This window comes from Neopelma chrysocephalum, unplaced genomic scaffold (assembly GCF_003984885.1).
Source record: "Neopelma chrysocephalum unplaced genomic scaffold, ASM398488v2 Primary Assembly neopelma1_77, whole genome shotgun sequence".
Classification (NCBI taxonomy): Eukaryota; Metazoa; Chordata; class Aves; order Passeriformes; family Pipridae; genus Neopelma; species Neopelma chrysocephalum.
In genome coordinates, this window is record NW_020897738.1 from 8,788,742 (window position 1) to 8,805,145 (window position 16,404).

General features: G+C 45.6%; 5 protein-coding genes across 8 annotated transcripts in view; 3 read left to right on the top strand and 2 right to left on the bottom strand.

The window, feature by feature from the left end:
* Positions 1–5,556, bottom strand: part of CDC45 (cell division cycle 45) — an 11,383-nt gene extending 5,827 nt beyond the window's left edge. The window contains exons 1-11 of the mRNA XM_027689722.1: positions 5,496–5,556; positions 5,358–5,461; positions 4,421–4,480; positions 4,061–4,153; positions 3,480–3,617; positions 2,754–2,897; positions 2,255–2,310; positions 1,620–1,668; positions 995–1,056; positions 580–630; positions 29–148 (exon numbers count right to left, since the gene is read on the bottom strand). Coding sequence (XP_027545523.1) covers positions 29–148; positions 580–630; positions 995–1,056; positions 1,620–1,668; positions 2,255–2,310; positions 2,754–2,897; positions 3,480–3,617; positions 4,061–4,153; positions 4,421–4,480; positions 5,358–5,408 — 824 coding nt within the window. The 5' untranslated portion in view covers positions 5,409–5,461; positions 5,496–5,556. The remainder of the gene's footprint in view (positions 1–28; positions 149–579; positions 631–994; positions 1,057–1,619; positions 1,669–2,254; positions 2,311–2,753; positions 2,898–3,479; positions 3,618–4,060; positions 4,154–4,420; positions 4,481–5,357; positions 5,462–5,495) is intronic.
* A 431-nt stretch (positions 5,557–5,987) lies between these two features.
* Positions 5,988–12,575, top strand: UFD1 (ubiquitin recognition factor in ER associated degradation 1). 3 transcript variants are annotated; one of them, XM_027689262.1, is made up of 12 exons: positions 5,988–6,076; positions 6,182–6,314; positions 7,035–7,067; positions 7,902–8,023; positions 8,362–8,492; positions 8,901–8,973; positions 9,484–9,552; positions 10,066–10,131; positions 10,421–10,468; positions 10,838–10,926; positions 11,305–11,386; positions 11,787–12,575. In XM_027689262.1, exons 1-12 carry the CDS (start codon positions 6,074–6,076, stop codon positions 11,859–11,861), a joined length of 924 nt encoding a protein of 307 aa, XP_027545063.1. In that variant the 5' UTR covers positions 5,988–6,073; the 3' UTR covers positions 11,862–12,575. The 3 variants fall into 3 exon arrangements, with proteins under 3 accessions (XP_027545063.1, XP_027545064.1, XP_027545065.1); XM_027689263.1 differs by lacking the exons at positions 5,988–6,076; positions 6,182–6,314 and adding an exon at positions 6,343–6,534; XM_027689264.1 differs by lacking the exons at positions 5,988–6,076; positions 6,182–6,314 and adding an exon at positions 6,343–6,508.
* A 116-nt stretch (positions 12,576–12,691) lies between these two features.
* Positions 12,692–13,847, top strand: CUNH22orf39 (chromosome unknown C22orf39 homolog). 2 transcript variants are annotated; one of them, XR_003535164.1, is made up of 4 exons: positions 12,692–12,808; positions 12,908–13,075; positions 13,229–13,397; positions 13,607–13,720. XR_003535164.1 is itself a non-coding variant. In XM_027689265.1 (3 exons), exons 1-3 carry the CDS (start codon positions 12,782–12,784, stop codon positions 13,730–13,732), a joined length of 321 nt encoding a protein of 106 aa, XP_027545066.1. In that variant the 5' UTR covers positions 12,767–12,781; the 3' UTR covers positions 13,733–13,847. The 2 variants fall into 2 exon arrangements, 1 of the variants encoding a protein (XP_027545066.1); XM_027689265.1 differs by lacking the exon at positions 13,229–13,397 and having other exon boundaries at positions 12,767–12,808; positions 13,607–13,847.
* A 644-nt stretch (positions 13,848–14,491) lies between these two features.
* MRPL40 (mitochondrial ribosomal protein L40) lies at positions 14,492–15,748 on the bottom strand (the record flags this gene model as incomplete). Its single annotated transcript, XM_027689266.1, has 3 exons — positions 14,492–14,928; positions 15,271–15,426; positions 15,600–15,748. Coding segments are annotated over 3 exons (615 nt in total), but the record flags the coding sequence as incomplete, so codon positions are not given.
* Positions 15,749–15,765: 17 nt separating this feature from the next.
* The window catches only part of LOC113970607 (protein HIRA), a 37,240-nt gene continuing 36,601 nt past the window's right edge, over positions 15,766–16,404 (top strand). The window contains exons 1-2 of the mRNA XM_027689720.1: positions 15,766–15,769; positions 15,817–15,918. Coding sequence (XP_027545521.1) covers positions 15,766–15,769; positions 15,817–15,918 — 106 coding nt within the window. The remainder of the gene's footprint in view (positions 15,770–15,816; positions 15,919–16,404) is intronic.

Genomic DNA, 16,404 nt, shown 5'->3' on the forward strand with positions numbered 1-16,404 from the left:
ACTCAAAGGCTATCCCAGGCAAGGATACTCATACTCAAAGGCTATCCTGGTGCAGTCGATGGACAGGGCGTGCTCCTCGTCCTCGTTGCGGTGGTTGTGCCGCGACACGTGGCGCTGCAGGGCCCCGATGTCTGTCACATACTTCATCCTGAACGAGAACAGAAAGTGACAACAGAACAGCAGAATTAAAGCCTACTCTTGTAATACTAGAATTCTGATGTATCGAGCAGGAAATAAGAAAAAAGGAGAAAAAAATCTGAAAAAATCTGAACTAAAACTGTAAAGGAAGCTGGAAGATCCAGAACATACAAAAGTTTTTTTCCTTTAATAAGACTCTATCGAGTTCATACTTAGGTAAACTACTATTAAACACCATTTCTTCCCAGATCAGAAATGACTGTTTTATAATTTTGTGAAAAATAAAGTTGGCTTAAAAATTCTATATAGTAGAAAGCACTTATTCCCTTAGGTTTCCTGATCTCTATTAATTGCTATTAGTCACTCCCAAACCCAAAATTTTAGAAGACAGACAAATAAATAAGAAATAACAATAAATATAAATTTAAAACTCTTCCTTACTGAGTGATTTTATCTTGGACCCATTGATCTGTAAGGCCAACAATCGCCCACCTAAAATTTTTTTGGAAAAAAGGAACAGAAAAAAAAAAGGTTAAAGCAACAAATATTCCAATATAGTATGTTGTATTTAACCCTCTAAGTGTGTAACAGAAAATATCAGCAACAGCAGTACCCAGAGGTTCATAACAAAGCTGTGCTGTTATTCCCCCTCTAGCAGTGGCACACACATGGTACCCACAGCATCCTGTTACTGATTCACACAGCAGTGACCTCTGGCTGAAGGTGTGCATTCACTCACACCAGTGTGGGCTTCACTGCACCCTCACACTCAAGCTGAGTAACTCTGGGCAATCCTCCCTGTCTTTGCTGCAGGTTTAACCTTCCAGCCTCTATGGAAATGAGGATGGGAACATACCACAGCATATCATTCAGGTCCTTGGACATCATCCAGGCCAGATCAAACATCACCATCGCAGACTGTGAGGGGGAAAAGCAAGAAGGCAGCACAAACAGTCACAGGATTGTCACCTCAGTACACAGGCAGAACCCAGGGGGATTTGCCAACTCTTGGCATGTTACTAAATCACACTGGAGTCTGACAATCTGCCAGAGTCTTACTAAGATACTAAGGAGAAAGCAAAATGTTTCAGATTGCTCTGTAAACCTGCATTATATATAAAGCAAACACTTAACAAAATATAAATATCATCAAAGGACATAAGGAACAGTTTGATGTCCTAAGTGCCATGTTTGGGGTATCCTGAACTTTGAAAGACAAACAAGGCCCTTACATGCTCAGGTCTTTTTGTGAAAGTATCTTGTGCATAGACAGATACGTTTGTCAAGACGTAAAAATCAACCAGAAACCATTAAACTAAGTTAAACTACGTGTATATAAGTACATACACTACGTGTATATAATGTATATTATCATCAGATAATTATATAATTGTAATAGGTAATTATAACCTCGGATATTGTCCAATTACTTTTACATTGTCACCTTGAGTTTTTATGGCAAACAAAGAGTTTATACTCACTGAGGTCCCATGGTACTCATATTGCTCATAATCAAAGAGAATTTCTCGTCTGAAAAGGGGAAAAAACCCAATACATTTGACTAAAGGATGAACTGGTCATTGGATCCAATTGAAAATATAAGTCTAGTATTGTGAATAATATCTCAATTTCATTTTAGCAATGAAAAAAATTAAAGTTGGGCTAGAAATTGTGGAAGGCAAACAGACTTTAGTAATAATGTGGAAACCACTCTGAAATGTACTCATAAAGCAAAAAGGAAAAATTTATTAAGTCATTATTCCTCAAAGCCCATTTTATCTTATTTGTTCCTGCCCATTCCTATTAATGAGACTGTGAAAGAAGACAGAAGCACAGACTTCACCCTAGGACAGACAGGATAAGAATACCACAGCTATTTCAGTAAAGCAATGCACCCATTGCTACTCAGATTTTAAATTACTATTTTCAACTTCCTTCATTTAAACATTTTATTTTTATATAGTAAATATCCCTCTCAGCTTTCTGAACAAAATTAGAACTAAAGCATCTTGCAAATCATAGCCTGGGATCATGTGTTTGCATTCTTAACAAGATTCTAGTCAAAGATTGAGAGTAAAAAAAGAGGTACAAGCAACACAAAAACCAGTCAACACACCTGCGTGCTTCCCACTCCCGCCTCTGTCGCCTTCTCATCGTCCTCTCTATGACATCCTGTGCATTAATTTGGATGTTAAAAAATACATTAGCATCTAGACACTTTAATGATTAGATCTTAATTTAAAAATGTAATTAAGGTATTCATTATAAAGAACTTTTTTTAAGAATTAGTAAAAAAAGAATATCGCCATGAACAACATCTCATGAGAAAAGTATTAGTATCAAATATTTTTCCAAGGAACACAGTTTTAAGAAGTCATTAAACATAATCAAGTTCAAAACATCTTTTTTTATTAGGAGAAAATATTTCTGTGCAGTTCAGATAAATAAATGTTCGTTATATGTGAAACTCTACCTGATTATTTTTAGGTGATGCACTTGAATGTGTGATCTAGTGGAACACAATTTTTAAACTCAAATACAATTATTATGATGCAAAATACACGTTTTAACAGCATTGTTTTCCTGATTTTCACAACAAAGTAGCAGAAACACACCTCTTCAAAACGTCTGCGTTTGTCTGAAGGTTCTGACCCCTCACTTTCATTCTCTGAATCCTCCTCTTCCTCCTCTTCATCTCTGAAGATATCATCATAAGCAGGAACATCGAGATCATCATCTTGCTTGACCAACAGCTTAATCTAGCAAGAAAAAAATGTATTTAGGGAGTAAAACATCTTAAATGACAAATGAGAATAATTAAGTATTTTTAGTAAAAGAAACCAAAAATTCAATTCCAGACATGTCAAAAACATTGGTTTTTAATACAAAGACCACAATGATTTATACAAAATAAGGGTAAAAAAACCCATATTCCTTTTTTACAGCGTTACTGGATGAATTATTTTTACTTTTTTTTTGATTGTTAAAATCAAATAATTTGTGTTTAAAACTTGAAAGTCTGGGTGTTGCTAGGTGCTGAGAGATAATACATATTACACTCTGGAGGATGTTTATCCCCTGATTTATGGCAGCTTGATTTATAGCACCAAGATTAATATGTGTTTACTACTGACAAATCTCACACTGCTAACAGTATAGATTTTACTGCTGAAAATAGATTATTTTTTTCTGATCATGTACATTACTACTGCAAATACTCATTAATGCTGCTTCCTGACCTACTGATAATGGTGGAAGCAGTTTTGCAAAACACAGAGAAGCTCTACACCACTCAGCACCACACTGTGGGGAGGTTTTTATCACGAAAGAAAAGCCTTTACCTGGGTGTCATTGTAAACATTCACTACATTGATAGGTCTGTGGCTGTCACATACAAAAAAAAACGTGTCTTCTTCAGGCTGCAGGATTTCCAGGAGGTCAACATTGGCACCACAATTAATAAGAACAAAGTATTTGAACTGCAAAAAAAAGGAGGGGAAAAAAGAAAAAAGCTTGTTACTTAAATTAACAGGGGACATAGGAGACTGAAAATACCTTTACAAAACCTTCAAAACACTCATCATCCCCAAAACTTGTATTTGCTTTCTGATATTTGATGTCTTCGTAGCAGAAATTTTTTTAAGACAAAACACCAAATTTGGGGACATCCAATACCACCGCTCTATATGTCTCAAAAGGTATGCAAACCTAATTTGACTCTATCAAAATTATAACACATTAGTCTGACCTGATATGAAGAACTTAACAAGGTTGTTACTGGAATGATAAAATGTAACCACAGTTTTGAGGTAACCATTACTAACAAGTAGTTTAAAAGCTGACATTTTAAGTGAGAAAAGGGAAGAAGTGCCTCTCTTTGAAAGCTGAGCTGCAGTTTAAAAAGTTTCCCGTGTTTTTTCACCTGATCTTTGTGCTCGAGAAAGGCAGTTTCCAGCTCCTGCCACCCAGACACTGGCACGAGGGTGTACTGCACATGGTCACACTGGAACAGGGCCTGGAGGGAACAAACAGCTGTCAGTGCACGGCAAGGAAGCAGCTTCTACAGTGCCAAACTCTATTCCCTACAAATCTTTCTAGTAAAGACATCCCAAATGACAAATCTACACGAACCCAGAGTATGACTCACCATTTTCAAGTATCAGAACTAATGGAAAAAGTTACAAAAGCAGATTAAACCTCTACCCTTTCCCTGGTTCAAACCCATTGAAAGGATCCCGGGGCATATTTTCTTTTACTGCAGTGATAATGAACCAAGACTTACCTGGAGTATTTTACAAGCACATAATGCATCAACATCCGAAGCAACAAGAAGAAGAACCCGCTGCAAAAATAACAAAATAAATATATTAATACAGGTGCCAGATCTGACGTGCTGGAACATGAAATGCATAGACCACTGTGAGGCCAGAAATTTAGGTAGAGATCATCATAAGTATAAAATGGGATTGCTTCTGAATGGACACTGCAACCAAAATTAACCAGTTTGGATCCCCGTAATATGAACAAAAAGCAACTCCAAAGGATACCCAAAATATGTCAGCTGCTTTAGGGAAATGTAACTACTCAGACTCCTCTGAATCAGTCACTGGTTTCAAGGTTCACAACTAATCAATCCCTACAACTATTTTAATTGTGTCTAGAAAGGCCTTGGTTTTCAGCACGGGATCTGGAACAATTTTGACTAAAGAAAATCTTACTAAAGTAAGATCTAGGCAATGCGTGAAATAAATTGTTTTGCCTAAATCAAGGTTGACTGGTGGGTTGATTTTTTGTTGTTTTGTTTTCAGTTTTGCTGTTGTTTTTGTTTTGCAAGGGTGTCGCTTTGTTTGGGTTTGGGGTGGTTTTTTTGAGATTTTGCTCACAGTTGGAGAAATCGAGAGAAATACTTGCATTAGCACAATCCATAATACAGGTTCAAGGGTGGAAATGCCAAAACACTGTCTCACAAAAGCTTTACGACCTCGGGCCTCAGCGCCGGGACGGCCCGCACCGGCCCCGCTCCGTGAGGGGCGAGAACCGCGGGAGCCCTGAGAGAGCGAGCCCTGAGGGAGGGGGGGAGAGGGAGCCCTGAGGGAGGAGAGTTCTGAGGGCGAGGGGACAGAGGGAGCCCACAGGGAGGGAGAAGAGTCCCGAGAGCGGGGGAGAGAGAGAGCCCTGAAGGGAACCCCCCCAGCCCCGGTCGCGGCCCGTCACCGCACCTGGGTGACAATCACATCGTAGAACTCCCGGCGGCAGTCGGAGACGAACATGGCGGGAAGGAGGAGCGGGAAGGAGCGGCGGGAATGCGGAGCGGGCGGGAAGGAGCGGCGGGAAGGAGCGGCGGGAATGAGGAGCAGGCGGGAAGGAGCGGCGGGAATGAGGAGCAGCAGCCCCCGCTCCCGGGCCGTCCCCGCTCAAACTGGGCGCCAAACCAGCGCCGCGTCCCATTGGTCCGCGCCTCACGGCACGCTGGCCAATGGGAACGCGGCAGCCACGCCGCCGCGACGCCGACTGCCCAACCCATTCCGGGTGTCCGCCAATGGGATTGGAGGGAGGCGGTGGCGACGCGCGCGGCCAGCCAATCCCGAGAGGACCTCAGCCGGAAGCACCGCTCTAAGGTTTTGTAGCCGCGTCCGCCATCTTTGCCGCGGGCGAGGTGTTTGTTCTACCATTAAAGCGAGCCTGACCAAGGGGCGACAGGGCTTCAACAACTTCTGGTGACCCAGAGGGGGCCCGACAGGCAGCAGAGCCCGGTGCGATGCCGCCTCTGAGGTGCGGGATCCCGCCTTCCGCCCTCACAGGCCATGGCGGCGCGGGCGGCGCGGGGCACGCCGGGAGGGGCGGGGCGGGCCCGCCCAGCCCGTGAGGTGGAGCAGCGGCCCCGGCCCGGCCCGACCCGGCGGCCCGAGGGAGCCCCGGCGCCGGCACCGCCGCCATGGTGAGCCCGGGGCTCGGGGCAGGGCCGCTGCGCTGCGGCAGCGCTCGGGGGGGCTGCGGCGCAGATTAACGCGTCCTTCTCTTTGTGTTGTTTTCTCCGCTCTAGTTCTCGTTTAACATGTTCGACCACCCCATCCCCCGCGTGTTCCAGAACCGCTTCTCCACCCAGTACCGCTGCTTCTCGGTGTCCATGCTGGCCGGGCCTAATGACAGGTCAGATGTGGAGAAAGGCGGGAAGAGTATGTGCATGTTTTATTTTGACTAATAAACCTGTTGGAAGGGTGTTTGTGAATGTTGTCGAGTAACGCAGCTTTTGACCGAGACTGCGGAGGCGTTGAACGGCAGGAGGCAGCTGAGCACCCTGGGTGGGGCCCTGAGGAAGGAGGAGGCGTCATCTTCCATTGCCTTACTCTGTAATTAACAAACTTACCGAGTGAGTCTGGGTTTAGGAACGTTAGAGTAAGACAGTCTTATTTTTTGAAGTCTCTTGTTACAATCTTGGATCTAGTATAAGCCATGGAAGTTTGTGACTAAGAGCTTTCTCCCTCCACCCCGTTTTTGTACCTCACTTAACTTGAACAAAGAATAATAGATTGGCTAACTTCATTTTCAAGCTGTCAGATCAATGCTGTGTTGTTTTGAGTTGGTGTCATTAAAGAGCACCTGTGAGCCCAAACAAGTAAAATTAGCTTTAGAAAATATTTTCCTTAGCACTAGGTATTGTAAAACCTTGTGTCCTCTTTTTTTTTCTTTTCTGATTAAATTCTGAATTACCATTAGCAAGTACATTTATCATGACTGTTTCTACTGAAATCTCTGGCTAAAAATGAATTTGCAGGAGATTTTAGAATCTCCTTTCTGTTTAGAGGAGACTAGAGAAAGAAATGGTAAAATCGTATGTTATGTACTCTTGTACAGATGTGCTTTTTCTAATCTTACATTTCTATTCATCCCTGCAGTAATTATGCCACCGTCGGCTTTGGATCAACTCAGTAAGTGAATATTTTATTCTGGAACAATGACATTAGAAATATGAGCAAACGTGTAGGCAAATGCCACAGTGTTTTAGCTATCTCTTGAAGTCTGACTTAAATGGAGAATAGACCAATTAGTTAAAAAATGTATTCTAAAGGTGTTTTTCCTGTCAAAATTAATGGGGCTTGTCTGTCTTCAAGTACAGACATCCGAAGTGTTGGGCTACCTGAGGTGTGAATCAATATTTATTAACTGTTAATAGTGTACTCAGAATAATGGTTACAATTAATCTTGTAAATTCTTAATCTCAACCAGGTTGTCCTGGATAATGTTATCTGCAGCAAAATTTATTTTAAAAACAAAATAAGTGAGAATTAACTTTGAATTGGGGAAAAGATAACCAAATCAACAACATAAAGGGTCTTTTTTAGCCTTTTTAACTAAGGGGTTTTTTTTCCCCCTTGGAGTTTTAGTCTTAATAGAATTTCTTTGAGAAATTACTTTAGTCATTTAATTTTAAAATAGGCAGGACCTGTTAGAAGTCATTAGGTAGATGCTGAGTGATAATAGCACAGGGACATAACAGTAATAGATTCCTCTCTCATTCCTGCTGCCTGCTCATGTCTGAGCTTGGGGAAAGGCTGGGGGTGGATTTACAGCTCCAGGTGTGATGCCAACACAGTATTTGGGTATCTGCTTTCTCTCCTGGATTTGTAGTTTGGGGCAGTTGGGATAATGGTGGGAGGGGAATCCTTTCCTGCAGTCTGGCCCGTTCTCTTGGTGATGTTTGAAAGCTTCAGCGATGTGTTGGTGGCTTTTGACCAGCAGATTTTCCCTCCCCTGTCTCTCAGGCCGCCTGAACATCACGTACCCCATGCTGTTCAAGCTGACCAACAAGAACTCGGACCGCATGACGCACTGCGGGGTGCTCGAGTTCGTGGCTGACGAGGGCATTTGTTACCTGCCACACTGGGTGAGCTGCTCCTGCTGCACTGGCACAACTCAGCAGCAGCATTCACAACCTGCCAGTTTAATATTAAAGAAGAGCAGTGTTTCCTGAACGTGTCTCTGCTGCTCGTGTTCCAGCAGCTTTCAGTCCCAGCTCAGGTTCCCCTCCTCGAGAGGTTAACTAAGCAAAGCAGCCTGTGTTCAGGGTGCACCTGGCTGCTATTCCTGAAGTGAAACCAGGGTAGACAGGTGCATGTCAAGGAAGATGGTGGCCCCAGCAAAACTAGATATGCACAAAGAAAGAGATTTGAAAACATCAGACATACTGACTGATGGTTTGTATCTTTGTTTCCATTCCTGCAGATGATGCAGAACTTGCTGCTGGAAGAGGGAGGCCTGGTGCAAGTGGAGAGTGTTAATCTGCAGGTTGCTACTTACTCAAAATTCCAGCCACAGAGTCCAGATTTTCTTGACATCACCAATCCCAAAGCTGTGTATCCTTCCTATTCGATGATGGAAAACGATTTTTCTCCCAGATTGGAACAATCAGGCAGAGCTAACTTTCCAGGTGGGGCTCATACTCTTCTGCTAGTAGGTGACTAGTGCTGCTCCTTCTGAGAACAAAAAGGATGGAGAGCTGTTGCACAGAGATGTGGCCAGCTGCTGGCACCAAGTGTGGCCTGGAGTGAAGCAGCAGGAATCTTGGCTTAAAAGTCCAATGAATTTTGAGTGTCCTTTTGAAGAACTTGTACACCCTAATGTTTACTAAAAGGCTACCTCTGGTGTGCTGATGATTTTTAAACCATGTTTGAGAGCCCAAGGATCAGAGGTCTGTAATACAGTAACCTTAAAGCTTTGATGTTGCCTTGAGTACAAGTGTTTCATCTTAACATGCTCTGAAGATTGGAGAATGCATTGAGAAACTTCGCCTGTCTAACGACTGGGGATGTTATTGCCATCAACTACAATGAAAAGGTACAGGAGAGGGTTGAGGGTTGTGGACTAAGTTCAGCTGGTGGATGTTGGTGCTAAAACAGTCAACCCAGAGCTGTGCAGTGTTGTTGACAAGTGATTCCAAATGGGAGATTTCGCAGCTGGTTTTCTGTTGGAGGGAAAAAGGGGTCATTTAAGCCTTTCCCTGAACTGCTGTTTAACCTTTCTTTTGACTCACAAGAAAATAAGCCTTTGCACTGTTAAAGTTTTTACAAGCCAAGGGACAGAATTAATCCTAATTTGTTTTCAAAAGTGCAGATTAAAGTACAGTAACAGTGCAGCAAGGTACAGTAATAGGCAGGTTCTCTCGGTTCTGAGTTAAAAACCTTTGCTCTTAAGTTCTGTAGAGACCCTGCAGTATCCAGTCCTCAACCTAGAGTACTTACTGCAGTCTTCTTGAAGCTGTTTGAAGGGAAGGGCTTATATCTGCTTTCTTATACGTAAAGTTGAGCTTTTTCATGTGCAGTGCTAAAATGCCCATTCCTGTTTCAGATCTATGAGCTGCGGGTGATGGAGACCAAACCGGATAAGGCCGTGTCCATCATCGAGTGTGACATGAATGTAAGTGACAGCTGATGGGGAGGGTCTGCCCTGACTGTGTCCTCCTGGGGGAGGGATAGTGCTGTACCTCCAGCACCTCTGGTGCTGCAAAACAGGTACCAGCAGATGGGTGGGGACGGTGACTCGTTTGAGAGGACTCCACGTGCCTTTGTAACCACATCCGTGGTCTAGAGTGGCACTTCATGTACCATCAGGTGACTAGTGCCTCGAATTTAATGGTTAGCTTCAATGTGTTTTATCTGGGGTTTATTTAATAGCTTTGTCTTGACTCAGACTCCAGTGATACCGTGGTGCTGCTTTACTGCTCTGTTTCAGTTACGTGCTAAGGCTCATTCCTGGGAGGCTTAGTCTTTTTTTAGTTTTGAGTTAAAATGTTCAACAAACAAACCTCAGTTCTTTCTAGATCAAATGTCGTTGTGATAGTTTGTGGAGTTTGGAGGAATAGTAGTATAAAGCTTATGATTAAAAGAAAAATATTAACCACATTTATTTTCATGCTTTTTGTGTAAATAGGTGGATTTTGATGCTCCTTTGGGGTACAAAGAACCAGAAAGAAGTGCACAACACGAAGAGAGCACAGTAGGTTAAGCTTCTGTTCTTCCAAAATGTATTCCCTAGAAGTCAGCATTGCTTGTGGGGAAGCAATGAGCCCCAACATAATTTTTTTTTCCTGAAACAAGTTCTTAAGGTTAAAATTGACTTACCAGGAGCTTTTGCATGTGTTACTTAGGAGATGGTTGTTTACCAACTGTTGGTTTTGGAAAGGGATTGTTCTGAAGTTCTGTTTGGTCAGAAGTATGTGGGACTGTTTCCACACGTGTGTGTCACAGCGTGAGCACAATGAACTCCATTGTTTTCTCCCTCCCAGGATGTGGAAGCAGACCACAGTGGATATGTGAGTGACATAGGATTTCGTGTAAGTCCCCTATTTCTGCTGGTTTCTGAATGTTGTAGAATGGCGAGGGAAAGTTGTTTCAAACAACTGCAGAATACTAATATCTGTCCTTAGAGGTGATTGTCATTTAACTAGTGAGTACCTGCAAGTGTTTCATGATGATTGCAGCCAGGAACTGGATGACTTGCTGTCTGTAAAGGGCAGTCTCTAAATGGGAGACTGAAACATACCCCTGCACCCAGGGTCCATCAGCTTATATGCACCAAAAAGAGACATGCTGAATCAAATAACTAAATAAAAATGACTGTGAGATTGTACAGAATACAGTGTCCCTGTGCACTGAACTTTCAAATATGAGAAGTTAAATTAAAACTCATTCTGTATCCATAGGCATTCTCGGGTTCTGGGAACAGACTGGATGGCAAGAAGAAAGGTGTGGAGCCTAGTCCCTCACCAATTAAACCAGGAGACATCCGAAGGTATGTTTCAGTCACTTGTCAGCAAGTGAAGAATCAGTGTTTGAGTAGAGTTTTAGGTTTTTTTCCTGCTCTTGCAATATAAACAAACTAATTTCATCATAAACTTGCCTTTAGAAAATAAATGGTCTTATCCACAGGCCCCATGGAAACATGGCCCTGGCCAAGCTTCCACAGCAACTCCAGTATTGGGTTATTTACCTCATGCAATGTATGAACCTTCAGAAAATAATTCAGTGGTTTAACACTGGAATTATTTAGTAATGGAAATATGCTGCGAGTGTGGGTACAACACTGACAGACATGGAACAGGTCTCGCTGTGTTCAATTCCATGACAGGTATAAAACTTCTTTCATAATATTTTTATGCTTCTTTTCCAGAGGAATTCCCAACTATGACTTCAAGATTGGTAGAATCACATTCATTAGAAACTCACGTCCACTGGTTAAGAAAGTCGAAGAGGTAAATAAATTTGAGTGCTCCTAGTCTTGCACAGAATTAGAACATTAGAACTATGGTCCAAGTTTGTGGTTCCTCCCCCCATACTTGATTTTCACAGCATGCTTCTGTTAAAAAGTGGTAGCAGTTCACTGGTGTGAGTTAGGTGAGAACTGGTGTCCTTGTTACTGATGTAAAAAGATGGGCCTGGTGTGTCATGAGCCAGTGCACCCTCATTTCGGGTTCGAAGTACTCCTGTTTTATTTTCAGGAAGAAAGTGTTAATGTCTAGATTAAGGATGGGAAATGTCTGCAGTCAGTGGCTGCTCTGATGGAATGTTCTTGCTAATGATCGTTCAGCTTTCATCACACCCAAGCACTGAGCAAAGAGGTAACAACCTTTTTCCCCTCTTTCCTTTCTCCAGGATGAATCTGGAAGCCGGTTTATTGCCTTTTCAGGAGAAGGCCAGTCCCTGCGCAAAAAGGGAAGGAAGCCCTAGGCTGTGGTACTTCAGTTAGTTAGGAGGAAAATAAAGTAACAGTTGCAGCATATTGGATCTTAGTTATTGCAGTTGTGAGGAGAGATCGTTTTGCAACATAGGAACCCTCTTGCTGGTTTTGGTTTCATGTTTAAAACTGGAGCTGTCAGACTGTCTTAATTTTCAGTTGAAAATTGAGTCCTGGGAATTTGGAAGGAGCTTTTTGTATGTGTTGTAAAGAGTGGAACGTAGATCTCTGATCAACCTGAGAAGTAAAACTAACAAGCTCTACCTTACTAAAGATCCAGTTCTTAGACTACATCCTCCTCTCCTATCCTGAGTGATGATGGTCTCATGTCACTCTTTGCTTGGTGTTTTCCTCCCTCTCTATATAATTTTGCCACAATTTCAGGTAAGCTTTTTTGGTGTGGTGCAGGTGAAGGCTGACACTTTGGTGTTTAGGACTTTTGTGCAGGGAGTCTCCTTGAGCTTTAGCTTCAGGTGTTGGGTTCTCAACCATTTTAAGCAAAACCCCTGTAAGTGCTTTTTATATTTATAATTATTAACATGCCTTTTAATAGTTCAGATACTATAACGTAGCAATCTAAGGGCAGGTGTAGGGAGAGGCAAGACCCAGCTGCGCCGCCCTGCTTTGGAACGGCCGCGTGGGTGTCACCCGAGGGTACGCGGGGGCAACCTCTGCGCTGTGCTAAAAGTAAAGGATCCTGGTAACCAGCCGCGTCCCTGTGTGGTGATTTCGGACAGACCGGAGCGAGGCCTCCCTCCCGCCGGTCCCGGCTCGCCGTGAGGGGCCGCCGGTCACGCGCCGCCCGCCGGGCAGCCATTGGCTCCCGGCCTGGGGCCGCTTTGTGCCGCCCCTCGCCATTGGCCGCGCCCGCGCGTGTCGCCGTAAGCGCGGCGGCCATTGGCGGAGGCGCGGCATGGCGGACGCGGGCGGCTCGTGGCGGGTGAGGGGTTGCGGGGCCGGGTGAGGGGTTGCGGGGCCCGGCTCGGCTCGGCTCGGCTCGGCTCGGCTCCGCTCAGCCCGGCCCCGTCTCCGCCCGCAGCCGCCGCGGCCGTGCGAGGACTACTGGGGGGAGTGGAAGCACTGCCGCGGGCTGCGCCACGCCTTCCACCACTACTACGCGCACGGGGAGCTGCCGGCCTGCGGTCGCTGGCGGGAGGACTACGAGGCCTGCCGGGCCTGGGAGCGGCACCGCGCCGCCGCCGCGCAGGTACCGCCCGGGGCTGCCGCGGATGCGGGGAGGGCTTGGAAAAGCAGGTGGGTAGGATTGTCTTGACATCCGCTTAAGGATCCAGGGAGTATTTTCAGTGTTCTGCTGCAAAAGCCCTTGGTTTCAGTTACTGTGACATTCCCTTCCTGATAGGAAAAGCTGCGACGTTACGGGCAAAACGTGTTCCTGCGGTGCCCAGAAATGCCTCTGGCTACAGCCCCACGGACGCTGGAGGACTCGGGCCCTGCAGCAAAGGCTACAGCGTAACACGGCCCTTCAGCCAGGCAGGACAGCCCTTGGCGGGGAGGGTTGCACTGAACTGGTAGTTCTCTTCGTAATGCAGGAGTCACAGGCAAAATATGACTTAGTTAAAAACCTGTATCCTGGCTTACTTAGATAGCATTTGGCACTTCTGTTTAAGCATGATAAATTTCTTTTTCTTCTTTTATCTCAGATAGTCACGACAGGAAATGGGCTCTGTAGGACTGGAATATCCAACACTATCGTGGTAATATTTTTCCTCTGTTTCAGGAAGCTTTGTGCAAGAGTGAAAGAGCCCGAGTTATGGAAAGCCAGAAGTATGCTCCGGTGTGGACACTCAGGAAGAGTCCTCCACCAGACTGGTATCTACCCCTTGACCAGGACAAACCAAATTAGGAAGATTGTTTGCTGTGTTTGGTCAGTAACTTAATACACGATTCAGAACTGTGCTGCCTTTTTTTTTCTTCCATATCATCTTGAAGTTATACAACTGTAGCTCTGCCCTGCAATACTTGAGCACTCTTTCAAAAGTACTGAGAGTTTATTTAAACGTTGAGTATTTTCTAAAGGGAGAATTGAGGTGCTTAATTTGTCTCCGGCCTTGTATTGCTGTCTTACACTTTAGGATTTTGTCTCAGCAACTCAGCAGGCAACTCCCAAATTAATGCACACATGATCCAGCTCCTCTTGCTAGATCAGGGCCTCCTCCCCTACCAGCTGGTGGTGTGCATTTTTGGAACAAGGTACCAACCCCAGGCCTGCAAATGGGAAACAAACAAGCTGGGAATCCTCCCTCCAGTTCAGGACAATCCCAGCCACTGGCATTTAAAAGGCATTTCCCAGAACAGGACTGTTGTGGGTTAAGAGCTTCTCACCTGATGGGGAGGTGCTGCAGACCCTGAAATTGCCCCTTTGTGGAACTACTCTTGAATGATGGTGTGTGTTGTGGTAGTATTCAAAACTACTACAAAAATAAAGGTTTAAACAAATGTAGAGAGAGATCTGGTTTGGTTTAGGGCAAACCCATGGAAACTTGGTTACACGAGTTATGTGGCAATATAATAAAATAACTGGCTTTGTGACTGGGTAAGGTTGTGTAGCTTGGCTGGGTGTCTTACTACCTGGATAATTCCTAAAAACATCCAAACACACAGATACTTCACTAATGTTTTATTTACAGTCACACACCTGCAGCGTTGTAACCTGCACAGGAATTGTGATTCCTTCTCCCTTCAGTCCTTCCTTCCTTCAGCTCCGGGCGGGTGCCCCAGGCCCTCCTCCCTCACTGTGTGTACACCTTGGTGATATCAACACACTTCCCCTCGGGTGGGTCGTAGCCAGGAAGGGGGGGGGTGTAGGTGGGTCCATCCCTCTGGAAGGGGAAAAGCCCCTCGTCCCGTCGGATGGCTGCCTGGTACAGCTCCTCGGATTCCAGGCGCAGCTCCTTCAGTGCCTCCTGCTGAGATTCCACCAGGCGCTGAATCCCTTTCTTTTCTGCCTCGTCCTGCTTCTGCTTAAACAAACACCACTTCTTCAGAAGTAAAACTCTTCTTTCAGTCTCCTCAGGAGACAGAGCGGGAAGGCTTCGCACCCTGGCAGAGAGTGGGGTAACATTGTGAGAGAGAAGCAGCCTGACCTCAAAGACCAAATCAAAAAAATCAGACCACTAAAACAACAACAACAAACCACCAAACCCAGAGAATACATTTAATTTACTAATAATTTGGTCTGTCTGCAAGGACATCCCAGTCATTCTAACAGGAAATTCATGTTACTGTTTTTTTCATTATTTTTAGCAAGAACAAATAAAATTTCCTTTTCACGTTTTTGTCCTTCTGGAAGTGGATAAGGTTTTGTACCAAGGCTGGCTGCAGTTGTACAGAGAAGGAAATTCACTGTGAATGCAGGCACATGGTAAAACCAGAGTCACTGACCTGTTGCTGTCTGAGTACTTGAGTGGGGTTATAAAATCCTCAATTGGAACCAGTTCTGGGGCAGCTTTTTCCAACTTCTTAAGCTTCTTTTTCATACGATCCTTCTGTGCTTGCTCTCTCCTCACATCCACTTTCTTCTTCTTCTTTGGTTGTGCTCTACAAGGGAAATAGTAAATAAAAGAAGGTATTTTGTCCTTTGATTCAACACCAGCAACTTTCACTTTAGTTTTCCAAGGACTGCTCCTTCCCATTGCTTAATTTAGTCCCTAATAGAAGTGCCAGCAGCGTATGAGAACACTGCTCCGTAACTCCAAGGGAGCTGCACTCACCTCACAGGGAGGGATGTCCTGGGGGTCAGCACAGAGCTCTGCCAGTGACTCCCTCGGAGCGGGGCCCTCTGGGGCAGCCACGAGCTGCAGGAGGAACAGGAACATAAAGCGTGAGGAGAAACTGACTCTGGTGGCACAAGAGCTCCTTGTTAGTCCGGAGTGAGTGATGGGTTTTGAACCATCTCAGATCCGGGCAGGATCCAGCGTTTGCCCAGAGATGACCTCGAACTCTCCAGCGAGGTCACTGACCCCAAACCCAGGCTGGTCGCTGTTGTGCGCCCACAGGATACCGAGGAGCAAAACACAGACTTTTATTCAGGTAGGTTACAGTAATTTTAAGCTCTGACAACGGCTCGTTTAAGGTGTTGGCATGGGAGAGACAAAAGCACCGCCGTTCGGATTAGGAGAGATGTTACTCAGATCTCGGCAGTGTTACGGGAGGGCGAACCAGGTGCCCGCGCACCGGCTCCTCCTGCTGCGGGAGTCCGGGGCAGGCCCGGCCTGCCGAGGGACCCCGGGCGGGGAGCAGCCCCGAGGCGCGGCTGGAGCGGGCTCGGCAGGCACCGCGGGCACGGGGCACTGCTCGGGCTCCCTCCCCGCGGCCCCGGGGGCGGTGCGGGGTCCCCCTGGGGGCGGTGCGGGGTCCCCCCGGGGCGGTGCCGGGTCCCCCTGGGGGTGGTGCCGGGTCCCCCTGGGGGCGGTGCGGGGTCCCCCCGGGGCGGTGCGGGGTCTCCCTGGGGGCGGTGCCGGGTCCCCCCTGGGGGCGGTGCCGGGTCCCCCCGGGGCGGTGCCGGGTCCCCCTGGG

What these genes read in the sequence shown, in the direction of transcription:
- UFD1 (XM_027689262.1), top strand. An exon ending in TTTGTTACCTGCCACACTGG is followed by an intron (nt 8,024 to 8,361) that starts GTGAGCTGCTCC and finishes CCATTCCTGCAG; the next exon opens with ATGATGCAGAACTTGCTGCT. An exon ending in ATCACCAATCCCAAAGCTGT is followed by an intron (nt 8,493 to 8,900) that starts GTATCCTTCCTA and finishes CATGCTCTGAAG; the next exon opens with ATTGGAGAATGCATTGAGAA.
- CUNH22orf39 (XM_027689265.1), top strand. Translation starts at nt 12,782, where the DNA reads ATGGCGGACGCGGGCGGCTCGTGGCGG. An exon ending in ACGCGGGCGGCTCGTGGCGG is followed by an intron (nt 12,809 to 12,907) that starts GTGAGGGGTTGC and finishes CTCCGCCCGCAG; the next exon opens with CCGCCGCGGCCGTGCGAGGA. An exon ending in ACCGCGCCGCCGCCGCGCAG is followed by an intron (nt 13,076 to 13,606) that starts GTACCGCCCGGG and finishes CCTCTGTTTCAG; the next exon opens with GAAGCTTTGTGCAAGAGTGA.